Source organism: Podarcis cretensis (assembly GCF_951804945.1).
Source record: "Podarcis cretensis genome assembly, chromosome: 3".
In the NCBI taxonomy this organism is placed as follows: Eukaryota; Metazoa; Chordata; class Lepidosauria; order Squamata; family Lacertidae; genus Podarcis; species Podarcis cretensis.
The window spans coordinates 36,992,290-37,009,665 of record NC_137172.1 but is presented as its reverse complement, the minus strand read 5'-3'; the positions used below and the strand labels follow the sequence as shown (position 1 = coordinate 37,009,665).

The following is a 17,376-nucleotide window of genomic DNA, read 5'->3' as shown; positions in this document are numbered from 1 at the left end:
CCCTCCTCTGGACACGTTCCAGTTTGTCAGTGTCCTTCTTGAACTGTGGTGCCCAGAACTGGACACAGTACTCCAGGTGAGGTCTGACCAGAGCAGAATACAGTGGCACTATTACTTCCCTTGATCTAGATGCTATACTCCTATTGATGCAGCCCAGAATTGCATTGGCTTTTTTAGCTGCCGCGTCACACTGTTGGCTCATGTCAAGTTTGTGGTCAACCAAGACTCCTAGATCCTTTTCACATGTACTGCTCTCAAGCCAGGTGTCACCCATCTTGTATTTGTGCCTCTCATTTTTTTTGCCCAAGTGCAATACTTTACATTTCTCCCTGTTAAAATTCATCTTGTTTGTTTTGGCCCAGTTCTCTAATCTGTCAAGGTCGTTTTGAAGTGTGATCCTGTCCTCTGGGGTGTTAGCCACCCCTCCCAGTTTGGTGTCATCTGCAAATTTGATCAGGATGCCCTTGAGTCCATCATCCAAGTCGTTGATAAAGATGTTGAATAAGACCGGGCCCAAGACAGAACCCTGTAGCACCCCACTAGTCACTCTTCTCCAGGATGAAGAGGAACCATTGATGAGCACCCTTTGGGTTCGGTCAGTCAGCCAGTTACAAATCCACTGAGTGGTAGCATAGTCTAGATCGCATTTTACCAGCTTCTTTACAAGAATATCATGGGGCACCTTGTCAAATGCCTTGCTAAAATCAAGGTAGGCTACATCCACTGCGTTCCCTTCATCTACCAGGCTTGTAATTCTGTCAAAAAACGAGATCAGGTTAGTCTGACACGACTTATTTTTCAGAAATCCATGCTGACTATTGGTGATCACAGCATTCCTTTCTAGGTGCTCACAGACTGTTTGCTTAATGATCTGCTCCAGAATCTTCCCTGGTATTGATGTCAGACTGACTGGGCGGTAATTATTTGGGTCCTCTCTTTCCCCCTTTTTGAAAATAGGGACAACATTTGCCCTCCTCCAGTCTGCCGGGACTTCGCCTGTTCTCCAGGAATTCTCAAAGATGACTGCCAGTGGTTCTGAGATCACATCTGCCAGTTCTTTTAATACTCTTGGATGCAGTTCATCTGGCCCTGGAGACTTGAATACATCTAAACTAGCCAAGTATTCTTGTACTATCTCCTTAGTTATTCTGGGCTGTGTTTCCTCTGCTGAATCATTTGCTCCAAATTCTTCAGGTCGGGCATTGTTTTCTTTATCGGAGAAGACTGAGGCAAAGAAGGCATTGAGTTCAGCCCTTTCTGTGTCCCCTGTTTGCATTTCACCATCTTCTCCTCTGAGTGACCCCACTGTTTCTTTGTTCTTCCTTTTGCTACGAACATACCCATAAAAGCCTTTTTTGTTGCTTTTAACCTCTCTAGCAAGCCTGAGTTCATTCTGTGCTTTAGCTTTTCTGACTTTGCGTCTACACGTGCTGGCTATTTGTTTGAATTCCTCTTTGGTGGTTTCCCCCCCTTTCCATTTTTTGTACACATCCTTTTTTAATCTTAACTCAGTTAAAAGTTCTTTAGTTAGCCACCCTGGCTTCTTTAGGCACCTTCCATGTTTCCGTCTCATTGGTATTGCCTGAAGTTGTGCTTTTACTATCTCCCTCTTAACAAACTCCCAGCCATCATGAACTCCCTTTCCTTTTAGCATTACTGTCCATGGGATCTCACCCAGCACTTCCCTAAGTTTTATGAAGTCGGCTTTCTTAAAGTCAAGAAATTGAGTCCTAGTATGGCGCTGTGGCTTAAAGCCTCAGCGCCTAGTGCTTGCCGATCGAAAGGTCGGCGGTTCGAATCCCTGCGGTGGGGTGTGCTCCCGCTGCTCAGTCCCAGCGCCTGCCAACCTAGCAGTTCGAAAGCACCTCCGGGTGCAAGTAGATAAATAGGGACCGCTTACCAGCGGGAAGGTAAACGGCGTTTCCTTCTGGCTCTGGCTCTGGCCAAGAGCAGCGATGTCACGCTGGCCACGTGACCCAGAAGTGTCTCCGGACAGCGCTGGCCCCTGGCCTCTTAAGTGAGATGGGCGCACAACCCCAGAGTCTGTCAAGACTGGCCCGTATGGGCAGGGGTACCTTTACCTTTACCTTATGTTTGGCTGCTCCTTTCCGCTGTATAGTAAACTTCAGAAGAGCATGATCACTCGCGCCTAATGATCCTTCCACTTCTACCCCACTAACCAGGTCATCAACATTGGTTAGGACCAGATCTAAAATGGCTGTTCCTCTTGTTGCTTTTCCCACTTTCTGGACAATGAAGTTGTCTGCAAGGCCAGTGAGGAATCTGTTTGACCTTATGCTCTTGGCTGAGTTTGACATCCAGCAAATATCCGGGTAATTGAAGTCCCCCATTACTACTATCTCCCTTCCTTTTGCATGCTTGGCCATCTGTTCCAGGAAGGCATCATCTATGTCCTCCGTTTGGCTTGGGGATCTATAGTAAACTCCCACAATGAGGTCCCTGTTATTCATCTCTCCCTTAATTTTGACCCAAATGCTCTCACTTTGGCTTTGAGGTTCTAAATCTTGGATCTCTTCACAGGTATCATAAAACACATCCCTGACATATAACGCCACTCCTCCTCCTTTCTTGTCTGGTCTATTTCTCTGAAATAGATTGTAACCCTCCATTATTACATTCCAGTCGTGGGACTTATCCCACCAGGTTTCAGTGATGCCTATTATGTCATATTTAGTTTGCTGTACCAAGAGCTCAAGCTCATCTTGTTTATTTCCCATGCTTTGCGCATTAGTGTACAGACATTGAAGTCCATTAATCATTCCCCCGTGTCTCTTATTTAAGGATTTTTTCCTCCCACCACTAGGTCTGCGTGCTGTTTGCTCCATTTGGTCTATGATATTTGGATGATCATGTTCATCAATTGATAGACTCCTACCTTCAGGAGCACTGTCTTCCTCCCCCACATTGGTCAGTTTAAAGCCCTCCTGATGAGGTTTCTGAGATTTTTGGCAAAAACATTCCTCCCAACCGTTGTGAGGTGCAGCCCATCGCTTGCCAGAAGTCCATCTTCAAGAAACTGCAGTTCGTGATCTAAGAATCCAAACTGTTCCTGTTTACACCATTTGCGAACCCAGCTGTTCACTTCCACTATTTTTCTCTCTCTCCCTGGGCCACGTCGTTCAACTGGGAGGACAGATGAGATGACAATTTGTGCATTTAATTGCTTCAATTTCCTGCCCAGAGCCTCATAGTCTCTTTTGATCTTCTGGAGGCTATTGCTTGCAGTGTCATTGGTTCCCACATGAACCAAGAGGAAGGGGTATTTGTCAGTGGGTTTTATGATTCCTTGTAGTCGTTCAGTTACATCTTGGATCTTAGCCCCGGGGAGACAGCACACTTCCCGAGACATCTTGTCAGGCCCACAGATCACTGCTTCTGTTCCCCTCAGTAGGGAATCCCCTATCACCACTACACGCCTCCTCTTAGGTTTGGTCGGGGTTCTTCCGTGATCTGTCCGTTCCAAGGTCGCCTGCACATTCCCTGAGGACTGACTTTGCTGCTCGTCTTCATATACCTGATCGACTGTAACGAGGGAGAGATCCTCAAATGGAGTCTGCTCTTCGTCTTCCATTCTAGGGGAGAGGACCTCAAAGCGATTGTGTATTTCTAAACAATCAGAGCGAACCCTGGGCCTCCTACTTCTTTGAGTCACATTTCTCCATATATCTGGCTCCTGTGTTGGTGAACTAGCCTCCTTCTCAGGGGAGTCCCCTGTCTCCTCCTTGGTGGAGACGGTGTGCTCTGTTGCTTCCAAGAAGAGCTCCAGCTCTCTAATTCTTTGGAGCGTAGCCACACGTTCCTCCAGTTGCTGGACTTTGTCTTTTAAGAGGGCAATCAACATGCAATTGCTGCAGGTAAAGCTGCCTGCAACCTTTGGCAAGATGGCAAACATTGTGCAGGAACCGCAGGCGACTGCAGCTGTTCCCTCACTCTCCATCTTGAGAACGTGTCGTTGGGGCTGGCTACAGTGGTCCTCCATCATAAGAAGCGTGCAGACAGGACAACTAACTCCCCCCCAAAAAACCCTAGGTCTCCCCCAACAAACGTTTGAGACTAGCTTCCCTAAATCTAAAGATAGATCAAATTGCAACAGAAACCCTGCCCCCTCTGACCTTTGCACAGGGAGAACAGCTAATCAGCCACAAGAAACACACACAGGAGAAAACCCTTTTTGCTCCTTCTTCAGCCCTACAAGCTCTGATCTAATCTCAGTTGGAGCCATTACTTCAGGAGCTCAAAGCAAAGGTGTGGATAGGGAAAATGAATTCTTCCACACGTGAAGTTCAAGCAGAGTACATGGCATTGATAATACATGAAAATGCCCCTGCTTAGTTCATCCTTTCGTCTTATCTCATTCTTCAGCCCAAAGACAGCCACAGCAGTTAACAGTAATTTAAAACAGGATAAACACATGCACACACACACACACACACACACACAGAGTAAAGAACAAACACAGCTGCCCAAAATAAAATGTGTCCACTGTGATGTTAAGTTAGATCAACAGTCTAAAAACATTAACAACAACAACATTATTTATACCCCAGCCACTCTAGGTGGCTCCCAACAGAATACTAAAAACATGATAAAAGATGAAACATTAAAAACTTCCCTAAACAGGGCTGCTTTCAGATGTCTTCTAAAAGTCAGATAGTTGTTTATTTCCTTGACATCTGAAGGGAGGGCGTTCTGCCTGGTTCCCTGTAACCTCACTTCTTGCAGTGAAGGAACTGCCAGAAGGCCCTCGGAGCTGGACCTCAGTGATGGAGATGCTCCTTCAGGTATACTGGGCCAAGGCCATTTAGGGCTTTAAAGGTCAGCACCAACATTTTGAATTGTGCTCGGAAACATACTGGGAACCAAAGTAGGTCTTTTAGTACCAGTGTTTTAAGGTCTCGGCGGCCGCTCCCAGTCACCAATCTAGCTGCCGCATTTTGGATTAGTTGTAGTTTCCAAGTCACCTTCAAAGGTAGCCCAATGTAGAGCGCAATGCAGTAGCCCAAGTGGGAGATAAGCAGAGCATGCCCTGGCGAGACAGTCTGTGGGCAGGTAGGGTCCCAGCCTGCGTAAGTAAAAACATTTTCATCTGCCTGTGAAAACATATCAGATTCAGTGTCAGGTGACCCTCCCCAGAGTGATCATTCCCAAGTTGGAGTGTCAAAACAGAAAAGACCCTGTCTTAGGTGTGCATCAATCTTTAAGGAGTACATGGCTTCAAGAATGATTTTAATGTCCAAAGAGGTTACTGTGGGAGGATATGGTCTTTAAAGTATGTTGGTATCAAATTGCTACAGATGTATGAAATCTAATACTTGTTGCTTAAATAAATGCCCTGCATTCGCCCTTGATGTCCTTACATTCTGCCCTGCATTCGCCCTTGATGTTGAACAATAAGACGTTGAACAACAACGGGCACAGGACAGAACCATGGGGCACCCCACTTGTCCCTTCCCCCCCAGGATAATGGGGAACCATTAGTGAGCACTCTTGGGGTTCTTTACACCCTGACTCTGTAGAAGGCGGCTTCCTAGGTTCCTAATAATATTTCCTCCACCCAAATACGAAACATGTACAAAATAAATGTAGCCCGTTCAATTCTGTTCTTTTGCAATATCTCCTACACAATGTAATATGTGGGATTCCTTATATTGACACAATGGAGGGAGCCTGTGGCCCTTTTCGTTGGCTTTTAATATTCACAACGTGCACAAACATGAATAAGTTAAAACATCCAACTCACACATGACAACGGTGAGTCATTTGAAGTTTAAACAAAACAGACTTTCCATGGGGTAGCTTCTCCATACTGAAAGGGCCAGGGAGGGCCTTGTCATTTGGGTGCTGCGCGGCTAAGAGAGGAAATGTGGCAGCTGTTGTGGGTAAGCACTGTGGCGTTACTCATCCTGAATGTGCCTCGAGTGAGAATGTAGAGCCTTTGATGAGTTAGATAAACAATTAGTGACAGAGCTAAAACAGAGCATCACCGAGTGGCTTAAAGAGTTGCTAGAGATAATTTTCTTAACATCCAGAAAACTTCCTGTGATATGTTCACTTCCACAAGTATAACTCCCATGTCTTTGCAGCTGATTAACACCAAAGTTACAGGGAACACAGCCAGCCTTTCGTAAGTAAGATTCCCAAGGCAGAGTTTGGAACTATGACTCTAATGCACAAATCTTCAAAAACATGATTTGCTACATTAAAAAGAGATTTTCCAAATCATTGGATGTTGCACACCCATTACAAAGCAAAAGTAGTGTTACATACTGCCAGTTGGGTAGCGACCAACATATAGCAGCCAACGCCTCCCCGCCCCCCGAAACATCTTCTGCCTATAGACCACACTCCACTTAATAGTAGCCCCTTATCCATGCATTCTATGTTTGTAATCTAGCTGGATTCAGATGGTATACTTGCATTTATATCCCACTTTTCCTCCAAGGAGCTCAAGGTGGCATACATAGTTTTCTTCCTCTCATTTTATCCGCACAACCACCCTGTGGGGTAGATTCAGGTAAGGGGAGGTAACTGGCCCAAGGTGACCCAGTAGGCTTCATGGCTGGGTGGCAATTCAAACCCTGGACTCCTAGGTCCTAGTCCAAAACTCTAACCACTACACCACACCACCATCAGAACTCGCATCTTATTGGATTAATTTTGAAAGCTGAGCTGAGCAAGGAGATGTTGAGCCATGTACCTGCTCCACATGATAGACGTGGCAGAACTCTCGTGGACTAGGCACCATAGCATCTTCCTGTGCTGCAGTCCCCATCTCATTTGCCATTTCCACCATTCATTTGAACTCACTCTGTGGCATCATGATTTCACAGTGACATCCTAGCATTCTGTTAATAACATAGCACATTGCTATGGCAACAGCAGCAGTCACATTTTTAGGTCTTAGCGATACACAAAAAAATGTTTATATAGCTAAAGGTCACTGTGAATGAAAAAAAAATCCAATATGGAAATCACTGCCAGATACGAAATTTCCACATCTGTCTCTGAACAAGCTGTTTCATCTCATGCTATATAGGAGCCTTTTCATTGACTTGGACATAAGCCCCACCATATTCCATAGAACATGCTTTCTTCATCAGGTTACTAAGTCACATTTGAAAGTTTTTGAGTTTTGAGAGATGGGTTATAGGTAATAGAACTGGGTTGTTTCATGGGTTGTGTGTGTGAGGGTGTTTAGGACCCTTTCACAAGCTCACTCATGCTGCATTCAAAAGACTGCAGGAGGGCTTAAACTGGAGAGGGAGACATTGGTTGAGTCCTCAATACCCCTTCACATTTTGGGCATGCCCACTCCACCCCAACCTTCCCATTTTGAGCAGGTCTGAAGCAGGCCCCCTTATAATGCAAGGTTAATAATCATGGGGAGGCTTTTAATGTACTTCTAAACAATCATCAAACCTTCACACGCCATGTGGGAATGTTGTGGGCAGAACAGGCACAGCTGGATGTGTAAAAACTCCCTACCCAGTTTAAATCATCATGTTTTTTGGATGCATGGACTGGGCTCATTTCTACTTGGCATTATAGATCAAATGAACTCTTGCAGATTTCAGCTTTTCCCTATCCTCTTTCAGTCTGAGACCTTGCAAAACTTACGTTTACAGCAACCCGTGCATACTGGTAATTGAGCTATTGTTATTCTTATTTGCCTTACATAGTGGAGCATCATCAAGAGATGTCACAAATAAAACACACCACAGAAATTTGTAGCTGCAGGAGTTCCCTGATGTAACTGACAAAGGGGATCATAATTCCACTAATGATCGGGGTGTCTGTTTCCTCAAAGTAACAATCCTGATGACAGTTGGCATGTATTGGCAGAACATGTCATAACAATGCTCACATTTAGGACCCATCAACATCTCTGTCTGGGCAGTAACGTTTGGATTCTGTTAATAAGTTCAAGATCTTGGGGGAGTAGAACCCTTTCACCCTTTCTTGGGGACTTCTTTCTGCCTGTAGAATAGGGATGTGGAACCTGAGCCTCTCCAGATGTTACCGGATTCCAACTCCCATTAGCCCCAGCCACCATGGCCAATGATCAGGGATGGTGGGAGTTAAAGACAGCAATATCTGGATGGCCACAGGTTCCTCATCTTTCATTAAAGGATTTTTTCTTTTTAAGCCTACTTCTTCTACCTGCCCGGATACTACGATTAATTGTGCAGCTTCAGAACAGTCTTTCAGGCCATTCCATTTCCTCACATTTCTTTTTAACCAATAGTTCTTCTGTCTGATGTTCAAAGTTTAACCTCTTGAAGTTTAATTGTTCAGGGCAGTCTGTGACCCTCAAAAAGGAGTACAGAAGATGGCATACTGCACTGGAACTGCTGCAGGTCAGCTGTTTGCAAAGCGAGAAACTAGGGGAGTTCTCTTCACGCCACCCACATGCCACAGACCATGCTCAGCAGGTAGACTCTGCAGCTAGCTAATTGGGCTCATGTTGAAGAAGACAGAGAGTGAGTGTGAACTAGTAGCAGAGGCACAAGTAGACATACGGCTGCAACCTTAAATCTCAGTCAGAGGGTAGTGAAGAACTTTCCCCGTTCCATCCACAAATCTTTCTGACTTGTCAAACAGGGATATGCCAATCTGAATACCAGTTGTTGAGCATCCTGAGCAGGAGAATGCAATTGGTAGCAGGCTTCCCATAGGCATCCAATTAGCCAGTGACAATAGGATGCTGGGCGGTTGTTGTTGTTGTTTATTTAATTAATTTATATACAGCCCTATACCTGGGGGTCTCTCTAGATGTGCTTTTGGTCCCTTCTTATAATATGACAAGCTTGGGACATTTCTCCACCATGCAATTTTCACAAGGACAATACAGTCGTATCTCGGAAGTTGAACAGAATCCATTCCAGTCTGTTCAACTTCTGAAGCATTCAACTTCCAAAGCACGGCTCCTGCAGCCCATTGGAAGCCCTGTTGTGTGTTCGGCTTCCAAAAGAACGTTCGAAAACCAGAACACTGACTTTGGTTTTCGATCATTCGGGAGCCGAAACGTTTGATTCCCAATGGGGAAGATTAGCTCACACATTAGGGATGCTGGTGGTGTTGTGAGTTAAACCACAGAGCCTAGGGCTTGCTGATCAGAAGGTTGGGAGTTCGAATCCCCACGATGGGGTGAGCTCCTGTTTCTCCGTCCCTGCTCCTGCCAACCTAGCAGTTCGAAAGCACGTACCTTACCTGCGGGAAGGTAAACGGCGTTTCCGTACGCTGCTCTGGTTCGCCAGAAGTGGCTTAGTCATGCTGGCCACATGACCCGGAAGCTATACACTGGCTCCCTTGGCCAATAAAGCAAGATGAGAGCCGCAACCCCAGAGGCGGCCACGACTGGACCTAATGGTCAGGGGTCCCTTTACCTTTTTAGCTCACACATTAGTTTACAAAGCTAAAATTTACACTCTAGTGTTAAGGACATGCCATCCTCCAAAATGCTGAGCACCTTTCAGTTTCCTTCAATTGACTTTGCAACATATAGTTATCATCATCATATTGTAGGCTGAAAGTGCCATCTTAAAACAGCACTTCTTCCTATGTGTGTCCTTCCCGCTCTTTGGTTATTGTTGCCCTGTTAAGGTTGCCAGTCCAAATGCCTCACTTCTAATTGACTGCTTATTTCCTGCCATTTGTATACAACTCTTTCAGTCACAGCAGTGCTGGCTGGGGCTGATGGGAGTTGTAGTCCAAAGCATCTGGAAGGCACGGGTTGGTAAAGAGTACACCTATAGGCCCTACGTTGGGTGGGAAATCATTGGCCCACCAATGTTGCCGGACCACAATTCCTATCACCCCCAAGTTTAGCTGTAGATTCTCTTAGAGCCTCAAATGCTTTAAGGTTTATTCATTCTCAATAGCCCCCTCTTGCAACATTTCCCTGTTTTCTCTACTGTTTCCTTACATTTCCCCACTTTTCATCTTCCCAGTTGCTAGGTCTACCACTTAAGAGCAGTCTATTTAGGGATGAACAAATCAGCCTATTTCTAGTCTGTGCCACCTGCACATGCATTCACTCATACATTTATTCCATCTCATTTCTGAATTATTCTGTGATTTTTTTTTATAATCCAACCTGCATTTTTTTGTATCTTTAATGCATTTTATCTCAAAATATGCATGGTGTTTTTTTATTTTTTTAAATGCTCATTTTAAGCTGCACACCCTACCCCATTTTAGCTATGCTGAGAACCATATTTTATGCATTCAGGGACAGTTGAGAAGGGTCAAAGCTGGTGGATAATTAAATTCTAATCCACATATTAGTTCTGGAGTTGTGGATCATGTTAGATTATATTAGACTTTGCAGCTGCTGAATTCCTTGTGTATCCCTAGTTCCAGTGCTTTTTTTTCTAAAAAAATAATAATGTTTAGGGGTACTCTCATTTTGACTCAAGAAAATCACCATTTTCTAGTTCAAATTGGGAAAAATAAATACAGTAAATGGACAAAAGTACAAAGAACATGCATTACACCAGGAAAGGAAATGAGGCCACCATCAGAGGTGGTAACAACAAAACTAAACAATCACTGTGCTAGAGAAGAAACTAATTTTTTTACAATTTTTAGTTTCTTCTCCTGTTAGATTCACAAAATGTTTAGGGGTATGCATACCCCTGCATCCCCCCAGAAAAAAGCACTGCCTAGTTCCTTACCCTTAACACAAGCATCTACCTGTTTACCTGTCTTCAACCAGCTCAACACTGCTGTACCAAGGACCTGCATCAAATTTCCATCTCAGTCAAACTGACCCCATGTCACACAGAAGGCAAATATTCTGCCCTAAGTACTGGGAATCTTCAAAAACATTCCAAGTGAACCCCTTAGCATTTGGAAAGTTCATGAAAAGCCTGTGCCATCACACCAGTTCACCCAATTGGTGCCAGAGGCATCAACATAATACACATAACTGAACGTGTGTTTTGCATTCAGAAGGTCCCATATTCAATCTCTGGCATATCTAGGGAGAGCTGGGATAGAATTATGTCTGAAACCTTGGAGAGCTGTTGTAGCTTGTGTAGGTGGCACTGAGATAGATGGGCCAGTGGTCTTATTCAGTGTGAGACAGCTTTATATGCACCAATACAGATACAAATATATTGCAAATTTGCAGTATCTTAAATCCTCAATCTCCCCATTAGGATAAAAATAAAATCTAAATAACAGTCCAATCCTATCCAATTTTATTTGGAAATATATTCCACAGAGTTCAGTGGGACTTCCTAGTAAAAATATTTAGTGTTGCAGGCTATTTATATATAATAAAATCTAATCTTAAGTAATCCAGTCAGCCCACAATTGCTTAAATATGCTTGAGACATGGAACATTTTTTATATTTTACAGATTATCTTCCCCGGGCTGTAAAATATATATGAAAAATATAAATCTTGGGAAATATCCAATATACATTTTCATAGTGTGAATATAACCATTACGCAGACTGAGATGCTGCAGTAATTCTTAATTTGCAGACTTGCTTTTATCACCCTTAATAAGAAATACAGCAAAATAAAATGAGGCTAAGTCTGTCATAAATCCAACAGTTGCAAAGCGTTTCTCAGATCCACATTTCAGGAGCAAAAGAAGAATTTCTTCATTCTAACATAGTTCCAGCCAGCAGGATCATGAAGTCATGGGCCAGATTTGTCAACGTCCTTCACCTTCAGTAGGATTGCAATTTGCAAATGCTATTCAATATATCCCAGCCCACATGGGGACATGGGGACATTCTAGCCAGGAATTGCAAGGTTCCCATTACAGAAGCTGGACTAGGGCAGAGGACCTCAAACTTCATTCATGTAGTCCATGGCATGTTTGCATTAAATATCCATACTGATTTTAAATTGTATTTTTATTGCTCTTTCTATACTGTAGTTCATTGTTATTATAATCTGAATTCTGTAAAATGCTAAGTGTTATACAATGTAAGAAATTAAAGAAGCAAGAAAAATACAATAAAAACCACACAGCATCTAGCACAGTGCATAACAATTGCTAAAACAACATTAAGAGGTTCACAAAAACCTTCAGAGATTGTCAGTAATGCCCAGGGGGAGAAATTTGGGAACCACTGGACTAAGTAACTGCATTCTTGGTAGGAAGTTGTGTCTCAGGGTCCACTGGAAAGATAATTTGGTGTATTGTTCAGTGGATCTGATCCCTGTCCTTCAGCCATCATTTGTGTACATTAGCTCCTCCATGATGGTCCTCAACACTTCCTATATTTGAGGCAGAGCATGGCAGTGCCTAACAAAGAGTACAGGAAGCAGTTGTTTCTTTACAAGTCTATCTGGCCATTATGACTCCTGTGCTGGGAATTCTTCCCTCTAGTTCCTAAGGTCATCTGCAGTATGAAATGCATCACAAGTTCCCCCCTCTCTTGGGAGGACTGTGCTGTGCAAACAGACTGTGGATCACATCCTTCTTCGCACTCTCTTTTCTAAGAGAGAAAGAGGGGTCATGCTTTTGCTGTGCAAAATTATTCTCTCCGCCCTCCAGGGATGTACCACACTTTTCATTGCACTTAGCACTCCCCTCATCTGCTCTAGCCTCCCAGGATCAGAGCCTGGCAACTCTTGGTCTTCCACTTCTTCCTTCCTCTCTCCCTCCTCCTCCTCCTCTTCTTTCTCAAGATCTATGGAAGTCAACAGCTCAGACTGTATTCCTGGTGGAGCTAAAGTTGTGGGTCCACAATATTAACATCACATGACCCCTTCAAGGAAGTATCCAGCACAGACCTGGATATTTATTTATTTATTTATTTATTGTTTGTATTTGTAGCCCACCCTTCCCAAAATGGTCCCAGGGCAGGTTACAAAAATCTAATAATTACAAATTTCAATTAAAATTATCAAATAAAAACAAAACAAAAAACCCAGCCTACAGCAAAAGATCAAAACAGCAGAGCAGAACTGCAATGCACAATAAAGGAAAGCAATGAAAGGAAATATGTCTACTCAAACCAAAGACCTGGTTAAAGGGTTCTCAGTGTTATACTGTGGGTCTGTTATTCCCCTCTTAACTGTACATAACAGGCAGATGCAGAGGGCAAGAGTATAATGTAGAAATTCCATAGGAACATACCTAGAATAGCTGGTCGGCATTGCCATTAATCTTAATAACACCACCACAAACATTTCCAGCACTTGAGATTCTCAGTCTGATAGACTTTCATGCTTTGTGCCCTTGCAGGATTGATGGGAAATATTTCTCATTATTTCCTAGGCCTACTAATTTGCAGGCGGTCACTGCAACCCTGAGATCCCCTTCATATGGCCGAAGCATGACCCTGTGAAGGCAGCAGCATCCTACTATCTAAACAAGAAGCTCACTCTGATATGCAATTTGTACCTTAAAAAAAAAATCAATAGTCTTCACTGAGGGTGGAAGGGTTGGCTCTTCATCCTCTTCCCCATTCAATATTTCAAAAGAATTGAGAAGTTATGAAATGTGCAGAACAGAGAACACAAAGGATGGCTTCTCTGTGACCATGAAAAAGAACAAGCTGCCCATCTTCTGTCAAAGGCTCTTAGGGCCAACCTAATCTGCACTTAGTTTTCAGTCCCAGCAGACATTTTTTTCCTGTTGTATCTGAAAATGTTCATGATAAATGTTCATTTGTAATGAGCACAATATTACTGTTGGAATATTGCTGGAGTAACAAGCTGTGGATACTTTCTCAAACAAGGTCACAGCTCACCATTTGTATTCACGGTCACATGCATACCGTATTCTTCGCTCTATAAGACGCACCAGACCACAAGACGCACCTAGTTTTTGGAGGAGGAAAACAAGAAAAAAAATTTTCTGAATCTCAGAAGCCGGAACAGCAAGAGGGATCACTGCGCAGTAAAAGCAGCAATCCCTCTTGCTGTTCTGGCTTCTGTGATAGCTGCGCAGCCTGCATTCGCTCCATAAGACGTACACACATTTCCCCTTACTTTTTAGGAGGGGAAAAGTGAGTCTTATAGAGCAAAAAATACGGTATTTGATAAGATTACAGGGCAATAGGAAGTCGAGGGGCGACATGAGGCAGGTTTGGCATCTCACAAAGGAGAAGGCAGAATGTTTATGGGAAGGGAAGAGGACAGAACTTCCCATTAAATGGAGGAGGCTAAGTTGTTTCATTTGCTATGGGCTAATAAACTACAGATCAACATTGGCTGATGGAACTAGGAATTTAAAGAAGGCCACTTTAGTCACAGTGAGGAGCATAGCCACTGCAAGTTGATTTCTGAGCTATGTTCCCTTTCAATCCCTTCCTAATATGTGCCACAACTTGGACTGAGGAAAGGGGAATCACTATCCATCAGTTCTTGTCTTCTGTGACAAGTCTATCAGATGGAGGCACATATTACAACTTATTCAACCAAATCACCTGCCACCCCATCATTTCTCTTCTAAGGAAAGCTGACAGCCAGTCACACTTACCTGTAAATTAGAACCTCATCATCAGAGCAGTTATACTGTAGTTGGTACATTTTAACTCTTGGAGCTGACTTGCTTACTGTCCATTTGACCAAAGCTGAGGTAGTTGTAACCTCAGAGACCAACACAGCCCTTTCAGGCGGCCCCTTGGTTTCCCCTCGATTTGACTTGCTGGAGCTGGTGATGTCAGAAAGCCTTGATTTTGGTGGGGCGGCCCGGCCTGTTCCATTGCTGAGGTGGGGAAGCTGGACAATTGACAGTTCAATTGTTGCAGTAGACTCTCCAGCAGCATTTGCCGCTATGCACGTGAATGTCCCATAATCCTTGGATGTTGTGATCAGGATTTCCAAGGTGCCATTGTCATAAACAGCTGTCCTTGAAGAATTCCCAATAAGTCGATCATCTGGTGCCACCCAGTGAATAACTGGAGATGGATCTCCAATTGCTTTGCACTTCAAGGTGGCTGTTTGTCCTTCTAAAACCAACAATTTGTGAGTGTGCTGTGTGATCAAAGGAGGCTCACAAATGAACTCCTCTTCCCGGACATACCAAAAGTACCTCCCTTTTAGTCCTGGGGGAGAAGCACAAGTTTCCATATCATCATCTCTGTCAAGACGCCGCAGCCACATCAATTCACAGTTGCAATGCAAAGGGTTTCCACCAAAGCTCAGAGATAAAGGTGTGGAGAATGGAGTTGAGGTTAATGGAGCTGTTTGGGATCTGGCAAATATGGGATCAGGAGGCAGCTTCTGAAGTCTGTTGGAGGTTAGATCCAATCTGGCCAGTTTCTGAAGATCTGCAAAGGTACCCTCTGTAATATAATCTATCAAATTGTGGTCTAAACTAATCTGGTGCAAGTTTACCATCTTCCTTATAGATTCCCAAGGGATGCTTCTGAGGTTATTGTAAGAAAGATCCAGATCTTCCAAGGTGAACAAGAAGTCTTCAAAGGCTTCATCTGAAATGCAGCTCAGCTGGTTGTTGTTTATAATCAAGTGCTGAAGATTAATCAGGCCTCTCAGAATATCCTCCCCAATGTCAGGCAGCCTGTTACTATCCAAATGCAAGGACCGTAGGCTCTCTAGGTCAGCAAAAGAATAGGGCTGTATGTAACTGATGGTATTCCTAGATAATGTAAGGTCAACAAGGCCCGTCATGTTGGCAAAGTCCTGTCTACTGATGTTGATAATGAAGTTGCCCCCAAGACGGAGTTCAACAGTCCTCCTGTCTATGTCTGGTGGTACAAAAAGGAGGCCCTTGGAAGGGCAAAGAGTCCCCAGTGACTCAGACAGGTTCTGGCAGACACAATATTTCGGACAAGCGTTGACCACAACAGCCACTCCAAACACCAGGATGCCGCAGAGCAGTTTTTCCATGGTAAATCACACGATGGGGCCTGCAAGAATGAGATACAGTTATATATTAGAAAGTTATTTCCACCTGGAGCTATTAAACCAATTTCATGCCCATTTATTTGACCAAAAAATAATAATCCAAAGAATCAGTTTTTGAACTCTGATCTTAACAGATGCCAAATGCATGTAGATGGTTCTAACAAAATAACCCAATGAGCATTTTCTTGGCGATGACCTGGTGAATCAGAAATGCTCAACATTGTTGCTCCTTTCTATACATTGACAACAATAATATTTCTTTACTTATTTGTATTAATTTAGACAGTACTAATATAAATATAAATTGCCAAGTCATAAAACGATATTATGGTGGTATACAATAAAACTCAACATCTTATGTGATTTCAGTGATATCTGGCCGGAAGCCGCCGTTGCCAGGTAAGGGCGGTTTCAGTGGGGCAGGGCGGTGGTGGGGCAGCGCTGCAGCACATTCCCTGTTTTGCCTCAGGCGGCCAAATGGGACACACCATCCCTGGTGGAAGGATACAATCACCAGTCAGTCACAAAGCTCACTCTGTTGTTTTGGACCTGTCATTGTCTCTCAGCCTCCTCACAGTGTTGTTGTGAGAATAATGCAAGGAAAGGGAGGCCCATGAATGCCACCTTGATATTCCTCTTTGGAGAAAAAAATGGAATGGATATAAACATCCAGCCTGCCTGTCCTTGATTTTTAATTGGGGTATGAGAGTATGTGTATCACACTCTTTCCTGTATTGCAGGGGACTGGTCTTGGCGGTCCATTCAAACTCTACAGTGCTAAGATTTTATGAAAAAAAATAAAACAAGGAAAGTGTGTTGCTTTGAGATTTTGAGGAAAACTTTTTTTTTATGCCTTGAATTTTCATTTGATAGGTTATTGCCCCAGTAAACCTACTGGCCAAGCCTCCACTGACCACATGATCTATTAGAAATGCTTGTCTAAGCTGTGCAATATAGTACAGTATTTCAAACTTGTTGAGATGAGAGGTAATAATCCTATCTTCCATTTTCTTTTTTTATCTTGAGAGGGTTTTTTTCCCTTCTCAACAAATTGTTGAGATGTTGGCAGACCTAACTGTTAATTTGCGACAGAGAGGAAAGACAAAGGATTGAAACGGCTCCTTTGGTTAAGCCTTGCAAATAAATATTGGATGTTTCTGCAAAATGCAGGATAAGTTTAGCTTCATTTTACCTTCTGTATTAAACCAGGATGCAGTGCATTTGTAGCCATGTTATTTATGCAAATCTGTAGCACAGTTAGCAAAGCTCCATGCTTTGTATTTATCCATTACTAACAGATAGTCAGCTTTTGGAATCTTAAGGATAATTATATTCTGGAGCTTTAATTTTGTGTATTATCCTAGCAGCTGTAACTATAAACAAAACAGGAGTTTAGAAACAATTTGAGGAAAGAGATGAAGATGGCTAATTTGCAATGAGCAGAACATCCTTTACCAACTTACTTCTCCTAGCTTCTAGTCCAAAACTGCATTTGAAAGGGGTTTTTTTGCA

General features: G+C 43.4%; 1 protein-coding gene across 5 annotated transcripts in view; it reads right to left on the bottom strand.

Moving 5' to 3' along the window:
* LRFN2 (leucine rich repeat and fibronectin type III domain containing 2) overlaps positions 1–17,376 on the bottom strand; it is a 268,713-nt gene that overhangs the window by 49,480 nt on the left and 201,857 nt on the right. For all 5 annotated transcript variants that reach the window (XM_079969232.1, XM_079969229.1, XM_079969233.1 and 2 more), the window contains one exon: positions 14,474–15,866. In XM_079969232.1, the coding sequence (XP_079825358.1) occupies positions 14,474–15,846 (1,373 nt within the window). In that variant the 5' untranslated portion in view covers positions 15,847–15,866. The remainder of the gene's footprint in view (positions 1–14,473; positions 15,867–17,376) is intronic.